This window comes from Trichechus manatus, unplaced genomic scaffold (assembly GCF_000243295.1).
Source record: "Trichechus manatus latirostris isolate Lorelei unplaced genomic scaffold, TriManLat1.0 scaffold00033, whole genome shotgun sequence".
Lineage (NCBI taxonomy): Eukaryota > Metazoa > Chordata > Mammalia > Sirenia > Trichechidae > Trichechus > Trichechus manatus.
In genome coordinates, this window is record NW_004443969.1 from 15,741,667 (window position 1) to 15,765,407 (window position 23,741).

Consider the following 23,741-nt stretch of genomic DNA (forward strand, 5'->3'; position numbering starts at 1 on the left):
TATGGTATAATATTCAGCCTCAGCAGGAAGCAGGTCATCACCCTTTTTTCCATCCCCAAAGAAAAAAAGTGGAAGTTCTGAAAGAAGGTGTCTGAGCAGATAGGTAAGTTTGGAGCCTAAGGCAGGGACTTTGTAAACTAGCCATTTCTCACCTGCTTCACTTTGGTGATGTCTTTTCTATTTAAACCCAAAACTACTAGATATATTTTGATATATCCATGTACTGTATTGCCATTAGAACCATTAATAAATACACTTTGTTATTTTTATATTTATCTTTCAGGGTTAATCAAATAACAGAGGTGTGAGGGCACTCAAAAATAGACATTCACTTGTTAAAAGAATTTTAATTTGTCCAATTTTGAGTTCCCAACAGACCTGATGTCCTATCAGATTCACAGTAGTGACACAATATGGACGTTAGGATTTCACCCAGACTTCCCCTCTTCGAATTTGTCAGTGAACACAACTAACTGACTTAATGTTTTGCCAGAATGGACAACCCACTCCATTATTTGAGACTGTGCTGATAGAATTGCGTTCGGTAAGTTTAGTACTAATTTCCTACTCACAGTAGTGTCGGTAGCAATCATGTTAGGAGAAATAAACCTTTATAAAGCCTTAAATTTTTCTATAAGGCAGTGATTTTTATAGCATACATATTCACTAGAAAATAAATGATTTTCCTTGAAATGTTATGACATATTTTTAACACATTTCTTCTAATTTATTTGTTCCTTGGTTATATTGTTTGCTAGTTTTTTTGTTGATTTCATCAAGTATATTGGAATTCAATTTTTGAAAACATAATGTGGGTAGTGATTTGGGGATTGTTACAGCTTACATAACCACTTTCAAAATTTAAACTTTGTTTGCTTCTGTTTAGTTGTTTTAAAACATATTCATGTACACATAAAACAACATTTTCTTGTTAATTTGGCAATTCTGAGGAATATAAAATCATATTTTATTCTAATTGCCGTATGGAATCATTGTAAATAGATTCCTATTCTAAAATAACCTAGTTGGCAGGTACAACCATTTTGTTACATGTATTTTTTTTATTTGGACACACCCAATGAGAAGACTGGCAGTATAATGCTCTCAAAAGAGCACAGGAACTGATAAAATATCAAAAAGGAGCTCAAAGGCTAAAAAGAAAATTGGGGAATTTTAAAAACAAGGTATTTATTAATAGTTTAAACTTCTCATCTGGACAAAAAGTATTTTAAAAACATTAATTCTAAGAAATAATTTAGAAAAAAAATGAGTAAAGGTGATAGCAGGAGGATAGCAACTTAGGATCAAAGCTACAGAAAAAGAAAACCACTAAAATATTTGAAGCAGTATTATGTCTCATATCTGGAAATGCCCAACTAGGTAAAATTAGAATGCTTGAAGGATTAAACTAAGTTGACATCAGCCTCCAACTTTGTCTGACATTTGTATAGAACTCTGTTTTTTGAAAAGTACAGTCACATACATACCATACAAAGTATAAAGTATACATTATACTTGGTGATACGTTGTTATTGTTGTTAGTTGCCACTGAGTGAGTTTTGACTCATAAAGATCTCATTTGCCTAGTGCAGAACTGTTCCATAGGGCTTTCAAGGCTGTGATCTTTCAGAAGCAAATTACCAGGCCTATTTTCCGAGGTGCCTGTGGGTGGGCTCGAAATTCCGATCTTTCAGCTATTAGTTGGGCACCTAACCATTTATGCCACCTAGCTATCTTTGTGATATAGGCAGATATATCTAATATCCGTATTTATCTTCTATAAAACCTGAAATAGAGATAATATTAGTACTTAATAATTGGTTGAATTAATTTAATTTTCTCCCTCTTGCTCACAGAAATGTAAGTTATTTTGTAAATAGTGTTCATTGGAGCTTAGTACAATGTCTACACATAAAAGTTGCTAAATAAATGTTTGTAAAACTGAGTTGAATTAAAAAATAAACATTTCTAATATTCTGGATTTATCTTGCTTGAAATAATAATTTGTAATAGGTAAACCTTATATGGGGCACAGGTAGGACAGTGGTTAAGAGCTTGGCTGCTAGCCAAAAGGTCAGTGGTTCAAATCTACCAGCCACTCCTTGGAAGCCCTATGGGGCAGTTCTAGTCTGGCCTATAGGGTCGCTATGAGTTGGAATCGACTCAGTGGCAATGGGATTTTGGTTTTAAATTTTGTATACTTTCATTTAGATACTTTTAATCTAATTGAAAATCAAAGGTGTTGAAAATGTATTTTTTGTCTAGAAAATGAATTTTCAAATTTTTCCCAATTAACAACTGTTTACTTATAAATGTCATACACATATAATTATCAAAAAATTCATATTACATCACAGAAGTGATGAAAGAGCTGAATAATTTTAGAATATAAAATTAAAAGGCCCTATATAAATAAACTTTAGAATATATGCTCAAATAGACTTTTCGTAATAGCATATTTCCTCAACAGTCATCCTGACTACATCATCATACTTGGAACTGCAAATTTTTTGGTTTTCCAAATGAAATTTCTGAGATTCTATGAGGAATATCTAATCTGCACTCACACTGCTGACCTACTCGTGAAACCTAGCTTAGAGTCAGCCATGCTCTAAGGCAGAGCCATTCTCAACAAAAAGCACTTCTTTCTGGCAGCACCCTTACATCATTTTTAAAATTTAAACTATTGTTTTAAATTAAAACTCACATGTCAAAAATTAGCTTATAATATCAATTATAGTAGAGGTTGATTGTTTGTTCTCTGGAAAGCCATACCTCCCTCTTAGCTTCCTAAATGTCTTACTTTCCTTGGTACCCTTTTTATCCAGAAGACAGATGAAAAGGAATGGAAACGAGGCTCAAATCAGTAAAATCTCTACTTATTTCTAACTATGAAAAATAATTATTTGTAGAGGAATACTTCAACCATTGGTCAAATTAGACCCTGTTGCCTTGTCTCAAATTATCTGTATGACTCAAGCTATCCTTTATAAGCACAGATAAGCCAGATTTTATTTTAATGTGACAAATACACAAGACCCTTACACTTTAGAGCATTGCAGTATAACACAGAAAATAATCGTAAACTAATACAAGTCACAGTAAGCCAAAAATCAGTAACAGTAAAGTTAGTATTACTGACAACACACTGAGTGTCTGCTCTGTATAATATTACAAGCCTGTTTGCTAAAGTTGAGAAAAGGAAAAAAAGAAAAAAAAAACCTCATAGAGATGTACAATTCGAATGTGCTTCTGGCGTTAATAGAGCAGTAACTTTCTTAAGCTTTTAACAGTTCATAATCAATCAACCTCCAATCAATAGGAAGCATCCCAGCTATAGAACCATTGCACTTACCCATGATGGTCAGGGCTGTAGGTTTTGTTAATTCTTCTTTCATTGACTCTATTACTTCTAAATTACCACCGTCCAGGTTGCACCTATTTATAGTTCCATTTCCTGAACTGATCCAATAAAGCTTGTTTTCCATATAGTCTATCGATAGACCTGTAATTAAATTATACAGTGTAAACATAAACGGTAGCCACTTAAATTGTAATATTCACCTAGCACATCTAGATTTGAGGAGGAAAAATTAGGTTTCAAACTCCTATTTTTGTCCTGAAAAATAAGATCTGACTAATAGGGAAATATGCATATATTGTTTTTACTGACTGAGAAACATAATTGTATAGGCACTTAATATTGTCTCTGTTAACTATCATAAACAATTTTGTGTCAATGAGAGATATGACTGTTTCATTTTACAGATAAATCTCTACAAGGTCACAGCTAGTTAATGGAAGTGCTAGAAGTTTTAAGAATGTTTCTCTTTTTCTAAACTGAGTACCTGCCCTCTTCATTACACCATTTTCCCTTAGGAAGTTTTAGTATATAATGACATATGTGGGTTACTAATTTTACTTCTGAAATTTCTAATTGCTCTTCTATTTTCAGTAAAATTTACTTTAGGAAGTTATACATATATACATATATGTATAATAATTTTTGTTTTTGTTGAGAATATACACAGCAGAACATATACCAATTCAAAACTTTTTACATGTACAATTCAATAACATTGATTACATTCTTCAAGTTGTGCAACCATTCTCACTGCCCCCTAAGTTCTTATCTAATCTTTTGAGTTGCTGTTGTCAATTTCATCCCTTACAGATAGTTCTTAAAAGAGCACCATGCTCAAGGTAGACATTCTTTACTAATTAAGCTAAACTATTGTTTGGTTTTGAGTAGACTTCAGGGAATATTATCTCAGAGCAATAGTTTTAGGGGTTTATCCAGTTTCCATGGCTCCAGAAAGTCTGGAGTCCTTGATAATTTGAAATTCTGTTCTGCATTTCCCCTCTTTTGATCAGGATTCTTCTGTAGAATCTTTGATCGAAACGTTCAGTAATGGTAGCCAGCACCGTCGAATCTCCTGATCTCATGGCAAAGGAAGCATTTGTTCATGTAGGTAATTGGCCACCTATTTCATTTCTCCTCCTACTCCTAACTTTCCTTCTTCCTCTGTTGCTCCAGGGAAATATAGACCAATTGATTTATCTTGAATGGCTGCTTGCAAGCTTTTAAGATTCCAGGCACTGCACAAGAAACTAGGAGGTAGAACAGAAGCACCGAACGTGTTATTAGGCCAATTAACTGGGATGTCCCATGAAATCATGACCCTAACCCTCCAAAGCAAGGAACCAAATCCCACGAGATGTTTGGTTGTACATAAACAGCCTCAGCAACTACTGTTTTTCCCCTTTGTCATTGTTGTAAATATACAAAACTTTTGCCAATTCAACTTTTTACAGGTGTACAATTTTTTGACAGCAATTACATTAATCGGCTGTGCAACCCTACCCTTAATCAATGCGATTTTTCCATTACTGTCTCTTCCTCCCACCCCTTGTAACCACTAATAAACTTTGGTCTCTACACATTTGCCTGTTCTTGTCTTTTTATATAAGTGAGGTCATACAATGTTTGTTCTTTAGTGATTGATTTATTTTACTCAGTATAATGTCTTCAAATTCCATCCATATTATAGCATGTACCAAGACTTCATTTCTCTTACTGCCACATTTTGCTTATCCATTCATCCGTTGATGGGCATTTAGATTGTTTCTATCTTTTGACCATTGTGAATAGTGCTGCAATGAACACTGGTGTACAAGTATCTGTTTGAGTCTCTGCTTTCGAGTCTTTTGGGTTTATGTACCTAGGAGTGGAATTTCTGGGTCATATAGTAATTCTATTATTAGTTATTTGAGGAATCACCACACTGTTTTCCACAATGGCTGTACCATTTTGCATTCCCACCAGAAATGGATAAGGATTTCAATTTCCTCACATTCTCTACAACATTTGGTATTTTCTTTTTTGTTGTTGCTGTTTTTATCTTAGCCATCCTGGTAGGAGTGAAATGGTATCTTATTGTGGTTTTCATCTGCAGCTCTCTGATGGCTAATGACATTGAACATCTTTTCATGCTTTGATGACATGTTTGATATTTGGTGGCCATTTGTATGTCCTCTTTGGTAAAATGTCTATTCAAGTCTTTGCCCATTCTATGATTGGGTTATTTGTCATTTTGTTGTTAAGTTGTCAAGGTTTTATATATATTTTGGTTATTAGATTCTTATCGAATATACGGTTTCTGAAGATATTCTCCCAGTCGGTAGCTTGACATTTCACTTTTTAGTAAAGTCTTTTGATGAACAAAAGTTTTTAGTTTTTACGAGATCCCATTTATTTAGTCTGTCTTTTCCTGTTTGTGTTTTTGTTATTACATTAAATAACCTATTGTTGAAAGCTAGACTGGACAGCACTGGCCCTGCATTTCTTCTAAGAATTTTATGGTTTTAGTTTTCACATTTAGGTCTTTAATCCGTTTTGAATTTGTTTTTGTGTATGGTGTGAGGCTTGGATCCTGTTTTATTTTTCTGCATGTGGAAATCCAATCTTCCCAACACCGTTTATTGAAGACTCTTCTTTACCCATCAATTGGACTTAGCACCCTTGTTAACAATTAGTTGACCATAGATATGTGAGTTTATTTTTGGACTCTCAACTCTATTCCATTGGTTTATGTGTCTATTGCTATACCTGTACCAGGCTGTTTTAATTAGTGTAGCTGCATAATATGTTTTAAAATCAGGAAGTATAAGTCCTACTTTGTTCTTCTTTTTCAACATTGCTTTGGCTATTTGGGGCCTCTTACCATTCCATACAAAATCAAGGATTGGCTTTTCCATTTCTGTAAAGAGGGCTCTTGGAATTTTGATTGGGTTGCATCCCTGGTTAAATTTATTCCTATGTATTTTATCTTCTTAGATGTTACTGTAAATGGAATCACTCCCACAATTTTCCTTTCAGATTTTTCATTGCTGGTGTATAAGTACTCAGTTGATTTTTGCTTGTTCACCTTGTACCCTACAACTTTGCTAAATTCCACTATTATTGCTAGAATCTTTCTTGTGGACTCTTTGGGTTTTTCTATATATAGGATCATGTTATCTATGAAAAGAGATAGTTTTACTTCTTCTTTTCTTGTCTTATTGCTCTGACTAGGACTTCTAATACAATATTTATAGAAGTGGTGAGAGCAGGCACTCTTGTCTTGTTCCTGATTTCAAGAGGAATGCTCTCAATCTTTCTCCATTAAGTATAATGTTGGCTATTGGCTTTTCATATATGCACTGAATCATATGAGAAACTTCCCTTTTAATCTTCTTGAGAGTTTTTGTGAATAAAGCATATTGGATTTTATCAAATGCTTTTTCTGCATCCATAGAGAATGACCCTGTGGTTCTTTTCCTTGGTTTTATTGATGTGGTGTATTATGTTGATAGATTTTCTAATGTTGAACAATCCCTCCATTCCTGGAATAAATTTCACTTGATCATTGTTATGGATTAAACTGTGTACCTCAAAGTATATGTTGTATGTTTTCACTTGTTATGGGTCTGTTGAGGTTTTCCTCTTCAGTCAGTTTGGGTAGGGTGTATGCTTCTAAGAATTTGTCCATTTCATCTAGGTTATCTAGTTCGTTGCCATACAGTTGTTCATAATATTCTGTCATAATTCTCTTTATTTCTATCAAGTTAGTCGTAATGTCTCCTCTGTCATTTCTTTTTCTTTCTTTCTTTTTTTTTATTTGCATCTTTTCTCTTTTTCCTTCGCCAATCTAGCTAAACGTTTGCAATTTTATTGATTTTTTCAAAGAATCAACCTCTGGTTTTGTTGCTTCTCTACTGTTTTTCTGTTTTTGATTTTATTTATTTCTTCTCTGATCTTTGTTATTTCCTTTCTTCTGATAGTTTTAGGCTTAGTTTGCTCTTCTTTTTCTGGTTCCTCAAGCTGTAGTGTAGGCTGTTATAGATTTAATAGCTGTAATTTTTAACTCTTTTTAAGTGCATTTAAAGGTCCAGGAATTTCAAGAATTAATAATTTCACTGAAATACAGAATTGAACTGAGTACACAGAGGGGCTGACATGGGGAGATAAACCATTAAGTGAGTGAACCAAACTAATGGCTTAAGATCCTCATCCCCACATGTTGGATACATTTTGTCACTATGAGGTTAGGTGTAATTGTACTTTATGGCCAATTTCATTAACCATGAACATGGTTTTCAGATTTCAAGACATGTATATTTTGATGCCCAAGTGTTCTCAGTACACATCTACTTATCTACTGGCATGTTTATCACACTCTGGGTCCCTGTGATAACTATAACTCTGTGGCTCCATCTTGGGTTGGCCTTCTATGACCCACAGCTACTTGTGCAAATGTGCATGTGAACATATACTTAGGCATACAATGAAATATACTGCTTCTGTAATCACCCAAAGAATAAAGTGAGCAAATCACAAATAATCCCTTTTCCTATTAAAAAAAAAAATGAGATTACAAAAAAAAAAAAAACAAAATAAAGATGATTGGAGAGACTCTCATGAGTTCAAGTACATTGAAAAATGGTCAAGCATAGCCCAAATAATTCTCTACTAGAGATAGTTTCAGGCTAGAGAGTGAAATTGATTTCTCAAACTAGTTTTAAACAAGTAAAGATAATCCAAGAAAGCTATGCATTATATCAACTATTTACTGACATATTGGTACATTTTGCTAATAGAAGTTGGGAAGGTTCACAAGAAAATCACAATGTGTAAAATTAGACATTGTGGAGAAGCAATTTCCAGATTTTCTGATGACCAGAGTGGGTGATTAGTTTTAATCACTGTGGAAAATAATAAAAAACTACTATAGCCATGTTATGTGGTGTAGTCATTTACCATCTCTTTTTTTTTTTTAAGAAAAAATCTTAACATATTTACAGATCTTCCTAAGGTATTTCCATGCATCTTTTCTACCATAAATCCTTATTTAGACCACTTAATTTTCAGAAGAAGTGTCTATTCTACCTTCTGCTTAGCTGACTGTCTAAAGTACATAATTCCACCCTTAATCAACAATGACTACTTTACTACTGATGTATGGTAAATATATGACACCAAACTTTCTGTTGCCCAATTTTCATCAAGGGTTGAGTTTATTTATTGAATTTATTTACTATTTACAGAGGATTTCCTTTAAAATATGTAGTTTATCCATCCTTCTAGGTATTCTAAATTTTATCTCTCAGTCAAGCCAAACCATAAGAGAGCTCTTTGCATCCTGAAATTGCTGGGCTTTTGTCTGTCTTTGATTCTCTTGCTGAGGAGAGCTTTGGCATTATGCCATGGACTTGCATGAGAGAAATGCTTTAAGAAGCAGCAATAGGAAACCCACTGTTATAGGTACTAAGCATACAGGTCTGAAAGCAGTACATCACACAGTGAGTAAGATTGGTAGATTGTACCAATGTCAACACCCTGGTTGTGATATTGTACTCCTGTTTTGCAGAAGGGAGAAATTGGAAAAAGTGTACACAGGATCTCTCTGCATTATTTCTTAAAATTTCATGTGAATCTAAAATTATCTTAAAACAAAATTTTAATTAAAAAAACACATCATTTAACAATTAGTTGAGTAGCCACACTGCCCATATCTTAACTCAATCTATATTTCCCCTTAAAATTATCATTCTCAATTGACTATGCTTTAAAAAGTCATTAACATGGAGTGACAGATCTAAATTAATCAGCTTAGTTCCTAATGGCTTATCTTATTCAACCTAAGATTTCCTCATATCCTCTACTCTCCCCTATAAGTCATTTTATCTGGAACAGTTTATCCTATATCCCAAGGTCTTGATGATTGGTAAACATTATGTGCCATATAAAAATAACTCAAAAATAGAGGAAAGATCAGAACCAATGACAAGTGATTTCTTGAGATGTCCATAAGTGTTTTATTCTAAAGAATCATTTAAAATTTTTTAATATCTCTAGTTTTATAATTTGCCAAAACTATATTTTATAGTTTGGTATGCAACATAGAGCTATTTTTTTTAAAGCACTGGCTTGTGCCATTCAACTATTTTGGAACTGAAGTTCTTATCAGTGCAATGCTAAGCATTCCCTTATGTTAGTTTATTAAAATTTATTTCTTTTTCCCCCAGCCTCACAGAAAACTTCAGAGTTTTCTAGACATATCATACTTTTATGCCTTTATGCCTGTTTTTCCTTTCTGCTGAGAATAGTGAAAGTCCCTTTCCTTTGCCACTTCCTTAAAAACAAAAGTGTATTTATCTTTCAACCTCCAGCAGAAATTTCAAAATATCACTCATTTTGTTATAATTCTGTTCCCTAATTTCCTCCCCTAGGAGAATTACTGGTGTCCTCTATTTTCACAATGTCTTCTTATATTGTCTTTATGGTGTCTGGAACATAGTTCTCATGCACAACATTAAGTATTTTAGTTTTGTTTAACTCTACTAAAGATTTCATCAATTGGTATGTAATTATTTGTGTCTTCCTTCACTGGACTATGACCTTTTTGAGGATGAATTCCAGGGTTTATTTTCAGTATACACTTGATAATATTTTCTAAACCTTTTTTTTGTATTTCATAGCAGTTGAAAGAATGAATAAATGGTCAAATCAAAATGTGTAATATATTTAAATTATTTGTCTGTATATTAGTATATAATTATGCTATTAGTGTGTGAATCCCTCTGGATTTCTTTTTTTTTTTTTTTTTTAACTATTGGCAACATTTCTTTTGGTGAGTACAGCTTTATATATTGATTGTGTTTCATGTATAATAAAAGTGACTGGTGAATAATAATTATATAAATGATAGAAACTACATTTTATTGAGCAAGGAAACGTATCTAGGAATAAAAATCTTATTTTCAAAATATGAGGCCCCTTGAATTCTTTGGATGTGGTAAAAAGTGCTTATGAATGTTATTCTTAGATAGATTTTAAAATTCACTTAATAGAGCATATAGGTTGGAAAGATTAAGTAGTAGAAAATGCTTGGTAGGTTTCAAGAAGATGTACTTGAAGGATGAATAAACAAATAACTTCTGATCGAGATTTCATTGAAATAAAAAGAAAAGGAGAAAACATCAAGGAAATACAATACATAGTGTACTAGATCCTTAAGAAGGAGCCATGAACGCTACACTGACTGACATGCCAAGCTGCTTTATATGAGGCTTAAGGGATAAAATTTATAGTAGGAAAACATTTGAAATATGCAAATAGTTTTAAGTAGTAAATTTAAATCCTCTGTGTTATGTAAACTACTCTAAGCACTTAATGTACCCAAGACTGAGAAATAAATCTTAACTGAGAATATTTATTTCAACAATGGATGACTGGAATGCTGATTCATATTTAACAGAAACAAAGTAATTCAGCCCAAACTGCCTGAAAGCTGCAATTACTCAGTTTTTAATGATACACACTCATAAAATACCAAGTTGGGTGTTTTGATAAGATTATGATGCACTTCTGTTTCAAGCATGTCAGACATATGGATTTAACAGCAAACAAGCAAGGGGAATCCAATGAACTACAGTATAAAAATAATTCCACAAGCTAGTGCATCAGTGACTTGGCTATTTAAAACTAGCTTTAAAGTTTCAGAAATAATTAATTGTGAAGCACAATTGGCACAGAGGTGAAACTGGTTCTTGCATACTGCTGGCTGCTTAGAAAAGCCTTCTGCTGTGTCCTAATTGGGCCTACATTTCTCAGGAGTACCTAACCTCTGGATTTTTCTCTTTTCCACTTTCCATGCTTGAAAGGGAACCAGTTCTATTCCCTGTTCTTTGCTTGAGGTCAGGAAATTACTGTATAAAATAGGCCTCTCTGGGCATGGCATAATGATTAAGACTTAATATGGCTTTGGAAGCAGATAAACTTAGATTTGAATCCCAGCTCTGCCACTCATCGTGGGCAGCTAACTTCTTTCAACAAGCCCCAGTTTCTCAATCTATGATAAGAGCTCCTTCTACAAATGATTGTTGTGAGATGATTAATGCAAAGCATTTTACAGGTGCTTCACAAATAATAAGTGCTTAAAAAGTAGTCATTATAATTGTTAATTAATGTTGCCAAAGTGATTGTGGTTCCGCTGAATCCTACAACCCAGGCTAAGTGCATGGAAACACAAAGCTGTAGCGTCATGGTGAGAACACAGGCACCATAACCAGTGATAGATAAGGATAATTATAACGTGATGCCACTCCAACCTCACCAGAGAGAATATTGTGTTTTCTTATCACCTTCTGGGAAAACTAATTTATAATGTGACAATAAATATGCATGAGGAGAAAATCAATTGAACAGTGTCATCTTCTTTCCTTATCATCTAATTTTATTTATGAAAATTATGTAGAGAATGCACCGGGCAGTCAGTTTAAGCCAGAGGTCACCCCAACAGGGCCATTATGATATAATAATTACAATAATTGCCTGCAGTACAAAATAACAGTGAAATTCAATAAGTAAATAATATAGTAATAAATGTCCCTATGTATATAAGAATGTTCTGAGTATGGCCATCATGAATGCCTACAAAAACAAGTTTATGTATATATATATTTTTATACAGTTCAACTGTAAAATCTGTTACTCAATAAAAAAATCTGTTTATTGAATAAATGAATGTCTGACTCACAAGTCTATACTCATTAATGCTGATTTAAGATATAATTCTTAATGAGATTTTGATTTAGTTCTGATACAATAGTATATCTTGTACAAATTAAAATAAAAAACTCATGTTTGAAAATGTATTTAAAAGTAATTTTTAATTGTAACAATAACTGACACAGAGCAGATATCTGATATTTGTTGTTGAATATTGAATTGTCATCCATATACTGTTAAAAGTCTTATTTGGAGCACAACTTCTGATGTGCCAACTACAAAGAATGAATAGTAACGTCAATTCCTTTCTTATATACTTTTTTTCTATAAGCTATTAGTTTTTGCTTTAAATTATTTGGAACAGTGAAATGGGTATTACTATTAAAGGAGCTAATAATTTAGCATTACATAAACAAGCATAGAAATTAACATTTTAGTGTAACCTATGGCTGCCAAGTTTACAAGGGTTTTCTTTGCACATACTATTACCATCATGCTCACTTTTCAATATTAAACATTCTGAGCAACTCCAGATAAGCACCAACTGAATTGCTTTAGTCCAAATTAAGTCCTTTGTACGGGTCCTAATCTTGTAGCACCCGTTGTTTCTTTTGTTATATCATTTTCCACACATAAGTATTAGCATTTCAATCTGACTTTAATTTCTAACTCTATCCTGAATTTCAATTGTGCATCAAATCTTAGAACAAACAGTATAAAGAAAAGAGCTGTTACAGTGTCATTTTATATCACAGGTTTATTTTATAGACTACATGAAAAGAATTATTTATTCAAATATTGTTGATACTACACCTTTACTAAATTTCACTATTAAAAATGAGCTACTTCAAATGTGAAGTGGACAATAAAATTCTTATTCCCAAAGAAACATAAATATAAGGAAAGAGTGATTAAATTTTTTAAAATATTATATCGCATAGATATCTATGTACAAATGTGCAACATAGCTTCTGAAAGAATATTTGTACTTATGATTTTCAAAGAAAAAGTGAAACTTCAGTAAAGGCCGTTGATGAAAACCTGGAGAAAAAAAGTAAGGAGGAAAAAAAAGAAAAACCTCTTTTTAAGAATACCTTTAAAAATAGTTACTACTCAGATTATTACCTCAGGTTTCTGTTTAACTTTGGTTATGGAGACTTGATCTAATCAAAGTTTGCAGAGATGGTTTCATAGTACATGGACCATATTATGTTCAAAATGAAAGTATTTTACCTTTTTTCATTAGTTTTGATTTTTCTTTTTAAATAATATTTTATGTTTTCGTTGAAGGTTTACACAGAGTTTAGGTTCTCATTCAACAATTTCTACACAAATTGTTCAGTGACATGGGTTACATCCTTCACAATATGTGAACATTCTCAGTATTTCTGTTCTAGCTGTTCTGTTTCTATTAATCTAGTTTTCCTGTCCCCTTACATTGTTACCTTTTTTTAAAGTAATTGTTGACTGTTATATCTCATATAGATGACTTTTTTTAAAAAAGCACCGTACTCACAGGCAATATTCTTTATTTTGTGAGCCAATCTAAAAGGTGACCTCAGGAGCTAGTTTTGGCTCAAGGTTTAAAGAACATCTCAGGCCAAAGTCTCAGGGAGTCCTCTACTCTCAACTGGTCCAGTAAGTCTGTTTTGTTTTATAGGGAATCTGAGGTTCTGTCCCACATTTTTCTCCCATTCTATCAAGCTCCATCTACTGTGGCCTTAATTAGAATGGTCATTAGTGGTATCTGGGCACCATGTATTTCTTCTGGTCTCAGGGTAGATGAGGCCATGATTGAAGTAGACTATTAGTCCTGTAGACTGGTTTCTTCTTTGAGTTTTTGGTTTCTTTCTTTCTCTTTTACTCTGGATGAGTAGAGACCAATAGTTGTATCTTAAATAGCCACTCACAAGCTTTTAAGACCCCAGACACTACTCACCAAGCTAGGAAGTAGAACATAAACTTTATGAACTATATTACTCCAATTGATCAAGATGTCCCACAAAACTATGGTTCTAATCCTTCAAACCCAGTAAATCAATCCTTCAAGGTGTCTGGTTATGTCTAAGAAATATCTGTAATTGTGCCCTCTATGTGCTTTATTATATATGTGAATATATGTGCATAAAGTTACATAGATGCATATACATATGCACACACATATATACACACGTATATACTCACATATATATACCTACACACATGTATGTCTACATACATATATACCCATATATATATTTTGGCTTTTGTTGCTGTTGTTTCAAAATTATACATGCCATAGCAATTACCAAAAGGTCCTTTATTCTTGTGTACGTTTTAGTGACATCGTTTACCTTAATCAAGCTGCACACACTTCACTGTCATTCAGTGTTACCTTTCTCATCACCAAAAACAAAAAGTGCCTACTATCTAAAGAGTGAATTCCCTCTCCCTGTCCCAGTTTTAATTTTTTATAAAAGGAATTATAAGTGTATTCAATTCCCTACATACTTTGCAGTTGCAGAGTTGGGCCATTCCTACCCTATGTTCTTGGTCATAAGAGACAGGTGTACAGGTGCATTTCTTCCTGAAAGAATGTTTTCTAGGCTTTAAAACATAATGAATAGATGAAGAGATTTGGCAATAATCATACTACTGGAGACTCAAAGATCCTTCATTTATCATTTCCTTGACATTTCAAGGCTTTATTTACATTTTTGCATGTTCCTCCACATTTTTATTTCTGTTGTTCCCTCTTCTTTGAATGTACTTCTCTAACACCCCCTTTTTATGTTGGTGAAATATAATTAATCCAAAAAGACCCAGTTCAAACATCACCTCTGCTATTAAGGCTCTGTCAAGAGAATCTGTTTTTTTCTTTTCCATGATTCTGCAATATCTTACTTATGTCTCAGTATAGTATTTATTGCTATGTTTTGTAATTTGTAGCTGTATAAATATCTGTCATGAGTTTTTGATCATGAGTTTCTGAGTGAAAGTAACATTTATTTGCTTAGCACCATGCTCAGCACAGAACAAATAAATATAAATTAATAAATTGATTAAATTTTGTTTAGTTTTCATTTCATTTATTTTTAGTTTATCTCAGAGTTCTTAGGCACTTCCAGACATTTAAATAATTTAAGATAAGCTAAAAGATTTATATTTTCTGTTTTTGATTTTAAAGGGACTAGAAGCAAGACATAATTTGGCAAAGAATACTGAACTTGCTTTGTCCCGTCCAAGATAAATTTGGATTGTTCTATTAAGAATGAGTCAAGGCTTTTTTTCAGCGCCACGGTGTTTTACCTGATGATTTGCAGTGGTTGGAAAAGGTAAAAATAACTAAATAAACACATTGCAGAGTGAATAAAAACTAAATTCTTAAACCCAAATCATTATAACTATTAAGAATATCACAATACTAACAAGCGGGGGAAGCATCAGTATTGCCACTGTAGCAGTTTATCAGACATCCACCAGTGAAAATGAGATATTCATGAGTTAGCATTGTTTTAAGCAATTTCATTACTACTTAATATACTGCAAACATTCTCTTATTAAAAGGACTTATCTTACCTGGCAGAAAAAGAATATTTCCTCCTTACCCTTCCTAGAATGTGTCCCAATGGATTGAGTAAGACTGATGAATTTCTGATTTAATTTATATTACTAATCTGTAATATTTTATTTTGGCCTCTAGATCTGGATACATTGTTCAATTTCAGGTTTGTCATATTAAAAACTGCAAAGATTAACTATTAAAAAAAAAAAAAACTTACCAACTGGTTCCTTCTGATTTTGAAAGAGAATCTTGCTATTACTGCCATCCATGTTTGCCATGTTAATTGTGTTTCCATCTGTCCAGTAAAGTTTCCTTAATACAAAAGAGATATGGATTAAAAATATTAGATGTAGACATATTTGTTGAGTAGAAACATGCACTGAAGAGTAAAATTAATACCAAAATGCATTCTTGAGTCAAGACTAATTCATTTCAGGAAGTTCCAAAATTGCGGAGCCACTTTCTGACAGTAACCTACAAATTTCCTTGGAAGAAAGCACCACTCTTGCTTTTTCCTTTCAATGAAGAAAAGTGACCTCACTTCTGTTTTTCTCCTACTTTCAAAACCAAATATTTAACTATGATTACAGTAAATTATTTTCATTTTAATCAGTTCATCAAGATTGAATCATTCTGAGTGTGGAGAAATCAGACACCATAGAACAAACTCATTTCAACCATTCCTGGTGAAGCATGCTGTTGTTGTTGTTAGGTGCTGTTTAGTTGGTTCCAACTCATAGCAACCCAGTGTATAACACAACAAAATACTGCCTGGTCCTGCACCATCCTCAAAATCATTGCTATGTTTGAGGCCATTGTTGCAGCCACTGTGTCAATCCATCTCATTGAGGCTCTTCCTCTTTTTCGTTAACCCTCTACTTTACCAAGCACCATGTCCTTCTTCAGAGACTGATTCGTCCTGATAACGTGTCCAAAGTATGTGAGACGAAGTCTCACCATCCTCACTTCTAAGGAATATTCTGGCTATACTTCCTCCAAGACAGATTTGTTCACTCTTTTGGCAGTCTACGGAATAGTCAATATTCTTCATTAACACCATAAGTCAAAGGCATCAATTTTTCTTCGGTCTTCCTTACTCATTGCCCAGCTTTCACATGCATATGAGGCGATTGAACGTGTACCATCTCTTGGGTCAGGCGCACCTTAGTCCTCAAAGTAACATCTTTGCTTTTTAACACTTCTGAAGAATAGGGAGAAATAATTTCTGCCAGAAGATGGCAGAATATGATCTACTTAGCATTGACCTTAACATCAACATGCAGTAAGTAAGTTATTAACAACTGGCATTCTAATTGGAATCAACCACTATCCCCTGTATCTCTCTGTAGGCTGATCTGTCACCCCCAGAAACACAAATTAATGATACCTTATAATACTATAGAAAAATTAGATTTTATGCAGATAAGAGAAATTTCTAATCAGGTATCTTTTTTACAGTTTCCATATTTACATTTCCTTTTTTGACTCTATGGCAGATATAAATGTGTCCTCTGAATTACACGATGTTTCATATATATATAAATATAAATATACACATACATCTGTAATCAATGTTTTGTATATATATATATATCTATTTATGTTTATCTTTATACATGTGTATCTGTATCTGTACCTGTACCTGCACCTGCACCTGTATCTGTATCTTTACAAAACACTGTGTAGAGGACACAATTCAGAGGACACATCTAATTAAACAGTATTTTATATATATAGTCATGTGCCACATAACATCCATTTGGGCAACATCTGACTGCATATACATCCATGGTCCCATAAGGTTATAACAGAGTTCAAAAATCCTGTTAGGAGAATGGAATATAGCAGACATAATCAGACGTAGCAAATGCAACAGTTTCCTGCATGCAACATGTGTATATCACATCTCTTGTATACAAGCAGTCCCTGATTTACAAAAAAGATCTTTCCCTAAGTTTCTCTTTAAGTCAAATTTGCAGGTAAGTCAGAACAGGTCCATATAGTTCTTACTTACCATCAGTCAAATTTTGGAGTCCTGGTGGTGCAGTCGTTCAGACCTTGGCTGCTAACCAAAAGGTCAGCAGCTCAAATCCACCAGCCGCTCCTTGGAAACCCTATGGGGCAGTTCTACTCTGTCCTACAGGGTTGCTATGTGTTGGAATCGACTGGATGGCAATGGGTTTGGTTTTCCCGGTTTTAGTCAAATTTTTATCTTGGTACATAGTACATATTTTACCTTTCTGTGCACAGAAAACACTTAAACACTGCCATACCACACAATGTTTTCATGAGCATCACAAAGTAGTGCGTCCAGTCATTGTTATACTGTAATGTTTAATATGACAGGATATATGGTAGTCTGTTTTTAAGAAAGAGTTGTCTGTAAATCGGACATGCGTAACCTAGGGACTGCCTATAATATAGGGTTCGTACAACATCCAAATCACATAACATCCTGTTTCACAGAATGTATCATGGACATTAAGTGATGCATATATATATTCTGATTCACAGAGACCCTATAGGACAGAGTGGAACTGCCTTATAGCATTTCCTAGGCTGTAATCTTTACAGGAGCAGATCACCAGGTCTTTTCTCCCACAGAACTGCTGGAGGGTTCGAATCTCCAACTTTTCAGTTAACAGCTGAGGGCTTAGCACTACTAGGGCTCCTTATATATACATACACACACACATATATACACGTATATATATATATATAAAATATCAGGGCACAGGTTTGTGGTATTTTGGAAAAACTTAAAAAAAACATAATCATACTTTACCCCCTGACTGGGTGAGCCGCAAGACACTGTGGTTTATCGATTCCATGGATAATTGAGGTTTTCAAAGAGCCATCTAATCGTGCCACGTTAATTTGAGTTTCATCAAATTCTGAGCTAATCCAGTATAAATTTCTTGATACCCAATCCACTGCTAGCCCTCTGATACTCTGAATATCTGTAAAACAGGAAAGAGAAAATTAAAATTGAATGAAGTTTCTCATTTTGTTGGCTTTCCTAGTAAGTTATTTTCTGTCTCAGAGAAAATTTAACTTACACTTTAATTTGTTAGCTAAAACTGTACAAGACTGTAATCTCATTCCCTGATCAGTCCTTCTTAAGGCATGAATAATCATTAATGTCTTACTGCTGAGCCATTTGAAGACCTAAAGCAACAATTAGCATTGAAATTACACTAACAGTCAATGATTCACTAGGAAACACTTAGGAGCAGACACAGGCAGCAGTCTTATGGTCCAAGGTGACCAAAATTCAAATGAGAGTAATAGCTTCTCCAGTTGGTAACACATCGTCCTAGTTAGGAGATAGCACTTGTGTGCCGTCAACAAACGGGCTATTTTATGTTTTAAGTGCCAATTTGTTACTGAAATGAAATAAAACAATTCAACTTTCCTAAAAGAATCACCAGAGTTGAACATCTTTCAAAGCAGTTAATTAACAGGAACTGACTGAGACATGAGAAAAGAAAATAAAATCCTTTTAACATTCCTCCAACGTGGATTCTACAGAAATTACTGAGATCTAATTAAGTTTGGATTCATTACAGCCAATAAGAATATTTGAGTTGTTATTCTTTAATCAGAGCCCTGGTGGCTAAGTGGTTCTTAACTTGCCCGCTAACCAAAAAATCGGCAGTTCGAATCCACCAGCCTCTCCTTGGAAACCCTGTGGGGCAGTTCTACCCCATCCTATAGGGTCACTATGAGTCGGAATCAACTCGAATGCAATGAGTTTTATTCCTCAATTATTCAATTAGATATCTTCGGAACAAAAATGGAATTTAGGCTTAAACACAGTTGTACAACTTAATTAAAAGAAAAGTACTCAAAATAAAAAAGTTTTACAAATGAAAACCTATTAACGTATTAATATATAAAGCAGGCAAGGTTAGACCCCCATCCTGTGGCATTTGACTACTCTCATCCATCTTGTTTTTGTCTTAAGTTTATAGAGTATTAATATTTTCTAGCATACTTTGGAAACCCTGGTGGTGTAGTGGTTAAGAGCTACAGCTGCTAAACAGCAGGTCTGCAGTTTGAATCCACCAGGCGCTCCTTGGAAACCCGATGGGGCAGCTCTACTCTGTCCTATAGGGTCGCTATGAGTCGGAACCGACTCGATGGCAACGGGTTTGGTTTTTGGTTTGGCGTACTTTAACTCTTTTACTCTAGAATGTTTTAGGCCAGTGTTTTTCAAACATACAAGAAACCTGGAGATCTTGTTAAAATGAAGATTCTGATTCAGTAGGTGTGGGGAGTGGCCAAGATTCTGCAGTTCTGACTACCTCTAAGGTGATGCTATTTCTGCTGTTCAAGAAAGTGGTTACAATCAAAATGCTTCCAGAACCACAGAGCAGCCACTACTTAGCTCCAGCCGGATTGCTACTTCTTCCCATTTTATCATTTCTCAAAAAATTTTTAAAATTGCCAACTAGTTCAAAATTTAAACAGCAAAATAAGCAGGCCCAATAGTCTGGCTTCTGGGGTAAAATGAAGTATTGGGATGGTAGGTTCCTGTACATGTTTAATCCTCTCATCTCAACTGAACCTCCTTTTCTGCTGAAAAGTCGTCTTTATTATTTCTAAATAACTTTTCATCAGAGCACGCTTTGAAGAGTCTTCATGTTTACATTTTTTTTCAAATCAATAACTTCTCATTTTGCAATATTTCATCAGTACTTTACTGGTTCGTTGGTGAATTCCAAGTGTGAACTTCCTTCATTTCGCAACTCAAAACTTCAACACTTTTATTTTGAGTTATCCTCATCCAGTTCCCTCTTTTATTGAGAAAAAAAGTAGTACAGCACCTCTCTAAAGCTAAATCTGCCCTTTCTAAATCTAAACCTGCCCTGTCTGATGCTTCTTTCTTTGTTGCACCTAAGATCTCTATTCCCACACATGTCTGTCAGTTTGTCGTACTGTGGGGACTTGCGTGTTGCTGTGATTAAAGACCACAGCCTTCAGTATGGATTACACCGCAACATAAAGGAAACCAAAATCCTCACAACTGGACCAGTAAGCAACATCATGATAAACGGAGAAAAGATTGAAGTTGTCAAGGATTTCATTATACTTGCATCCACAATCAACACCCACGGAAGCAGCAGTCAAGAATTCAAAAGATGCATTGCATTGGGCAAATCTTCTGCAAAAGACCTCTTTAAAATGTTGAAAAGCAAAGATGTCACCTTGAAGACTAAGGTGCACCTGACCCAAGCCGTGGTGTTTTCAATCATCTCATATGCATGTGAAAGCTGCAAAATGAATAAGCAAGACAGAAGAAGAATTGATGCCTTTGAATTGTGGTGTTGGTAAAGAATATTGAATATACCACGGGCTGCCAAAAGACAGAAAGAATCTGCCTTGGAAGAAGTACAACCAGAATGTTCCTTACAAGTAAGGATGGCGAGACTACGTCTCACATACTTTGAACATGTTATTAGGAGGGATCAGTCCCTGCAGAAGGACATCATACTTAGTAAAGTAGAGGGTTATCAAAAAAGAGGAAGACTCTCAACGAGATGGATTGACACAGTGGCTGCAACAATGGGCTCAAGCATAACAAGGATTGTGAGGATGGCGCAGGGCTGGGCAGTGTTTCGTTTTGTTATGCACAGGGTTGCTATGAGTCGGAATCTACTTGATGGCACCTAACAACAACAACACAGATCTGGATTCCCCCTTGTCCTCAATCCACTAGATTAGTTGGTTGGCAAGAGACAGTATCGCTGTAATGAGATTTGGGTTCATGTTTCAGGCTGTTTGCCTATTTATTGTCATTAATCAAGTCACTTAAACATCTTTCAACCTCTTTCCTTATTTGTAAAATGGAACTATTTATGGATAATATATAAACCACACCTGTTTCCTTCAAGTCAATTCCGATTCATAGTGACCCTATAGGACTGAGTAGAACTGCCCCATACAGTTTCCAAAGCTGTAAATCTTTAGGGAAGCAGACTGCCACATCTTTCTCCTGCAGAGCAGCTAGTGGGGGTTTCCAACCCCCACTTTTTGGTTCGTAGCTGAGTGCTTTACCACTGTGCCACCAGGGCTCCTAGATAATACATAGGATTTTTTAAAAGATTCAATTAAACAATGTGTGTTTAGGCCACTCAATGTATCATTGAGGGGCACTTTGCCAATCCAAGAACTCAATGCTTTCTTCGTTTTTCCCCTAAAATACATGTTTTCCAAAGTCTTTTTGGCTGTCTTCTCTGCTCATATCATTTTATTCATTTTGATTGACTCCTACTCATGGCCTAGAAATGCATTTCTCTCTTAAATTGTAAAGCATAGACAAATGTAAGATATTAATACATATTTAATCCTGTCATTTCTATGGTACACACTCTCTCAGATCTATTTCTATTTTAATATTGAAATAGCATCTGGTCTTTTCCACTCGGAAACAATTGATTTAGCAGCCGCCTGGGTGGCTCAAAGGGGTAAGAGGGGCTCTGGAAGACAAGTCTGGCGATCTGCTTCCAAAGGAAGCAGGTCTAGTTCTACTCTCCATACCTGGAGTTGCCATTAGTCAGAATCGACTCAGAGGCAACTAGCAAGTTTATTTTTCTGAAGAAAGAGCTCTACATCATGACCTTCACCTCCCCCAGGGTTTTAAATAGTTTCAAACCACCCAGAGAGTGCTGTCTGTCCACATTCCTTAGCCTGGTTTTCTATGTCATCTGAATATGATCACCTTCCCAAACTTATTTATCACTATTTTGAATCAGTCAAACTGATGTATTATCAAATTTCCAGACTTGTCCCGACCGTTCCAATCTATACAGCATTATCTGGACCACTGGAACCCTGGACCACATCTCTACTTGCCTAAGTCATGAAAACTAGGCCAGCTGATAAGCACCACCATTCTTCAATCATAAAAAACTTAACCTAATCAATTCTCCTTCCATATGTTTCCACCGGAAAGATTTTCTCCATCTATGTAACTCAACAGGACTGCATGTGGTTGATCCCTTTCCACCTAATGTGATAATTATTTATCTTACACATTACTAGTCTCCTATATGCTTTTTGGAGCCCTGGTGGCATAGTGGTTAAGAGCTCTGACTGCTAACAAAAAGGTCAGCAGTTTGAATTCACCAGCTGCTCCTTGGAAACCCTATGGGACAGTTCTACTCTGCGCTATAGGGTAGCTATGAGTCGGAACCAACTTGACAGCAATTTTTTTTTTTTTTTAATGCTTTTTTGGGGAAGGTTCTTTAAAAATTATCTTTTAACATATCTTTCTCCCCAAATGCATACAACATTGCCTTGAACATAAATATTTTTTAATGAATTAATAAATTAGTGAAGTAAATAATCCAGAATTTTAATGATTTGTGGGCTAGGAAAATCAATTATAAGGTTCCCAAATCTGTTTTCAGGAGTACATATCTGAACCCATACTCAGGTAATCTCAGTTCTAATCCTCTATCCTGTTTTTCTGTCTCCAGACTAGACTTTCTAATTGTCAGATATATGTCTAACTTAGAGCTTAGTGTCTTTCTTGACCATCTTCTAATGTCCAAGTCTAGTAGTTTTAGAGTGCTCGGGTAAATTCCCTACAAGGGTATGTATGGGAGGAGGCATATAAACATCACCATATATTCAACACTTTTTTTTCTCTCCTTGATAAAAATTTTGAAGTAATAAATTCTGACTCTTAACTGTTGTTCTTAAGGAAGTCAGACCAAGATCCCTGAGCAACTGTCTCAGACAAGTTCAGTTTTGCATTACTGAGCTACAGCTGCTAACCAAATGATTGGAAGTTTGAATCCACCAGATGCTCCTTGGAAACCCTATGGGGCAGTTCTACTCTGTCCTATAGACTTGCTATGAGTCAGATTGACTCGACAGCAACGGGCAGGGCACTCATCACTTCTTGAACTAAAGCAGATGAGACATTCTGAAAGGTCCTCAATTGCCACAAAGTTACATTATAACTTTTAAATGAGATCACAAAACAAAAGGGGACATCTATAAGTGCTAGCACATACCACTCACACGTTAGCTGACACCATGAAAGAAGACAAATGGGAGTGCAGAGGCTGGTGCAGAAGTTGACAGTGAGAATCTAGGATTGGGGATTATTAGTTTCTCAGTGCAGTGGGGTTC

General features: G+C 34.7%; 1 protein-coding gene across 1 annotated transcript in view; it reads right to left on the reverse strand.

The window, feature by feature from the left end:
- Positions 1-23,741, reverse strand: part of LRP1B (LDL receptor related protein 1B) — a 1,771,065-nt gene that overhangs the window by 610,675 nt on the left and 1,136,649 nt on the right. Inside the window, exons 30-32 of the mRNA XM_004375116.1 lie at positions 18,382-18,556; positions 15,814-15,908; positions 3,356-3,505 (exon numbers count right to left, since the gene is read on the reverse strand). Coding sequence (XP_004375173.1) covers positions 3,356-3,505; positions 15,814-15,908; positions 18,382-18,556 — 420 coding nt within the window. The remainder of the gene's footprint in view (positions 1-3,355; positions 3,506-15,813; positions 15,909-18,381; positions 18,557-23,741) is intronic.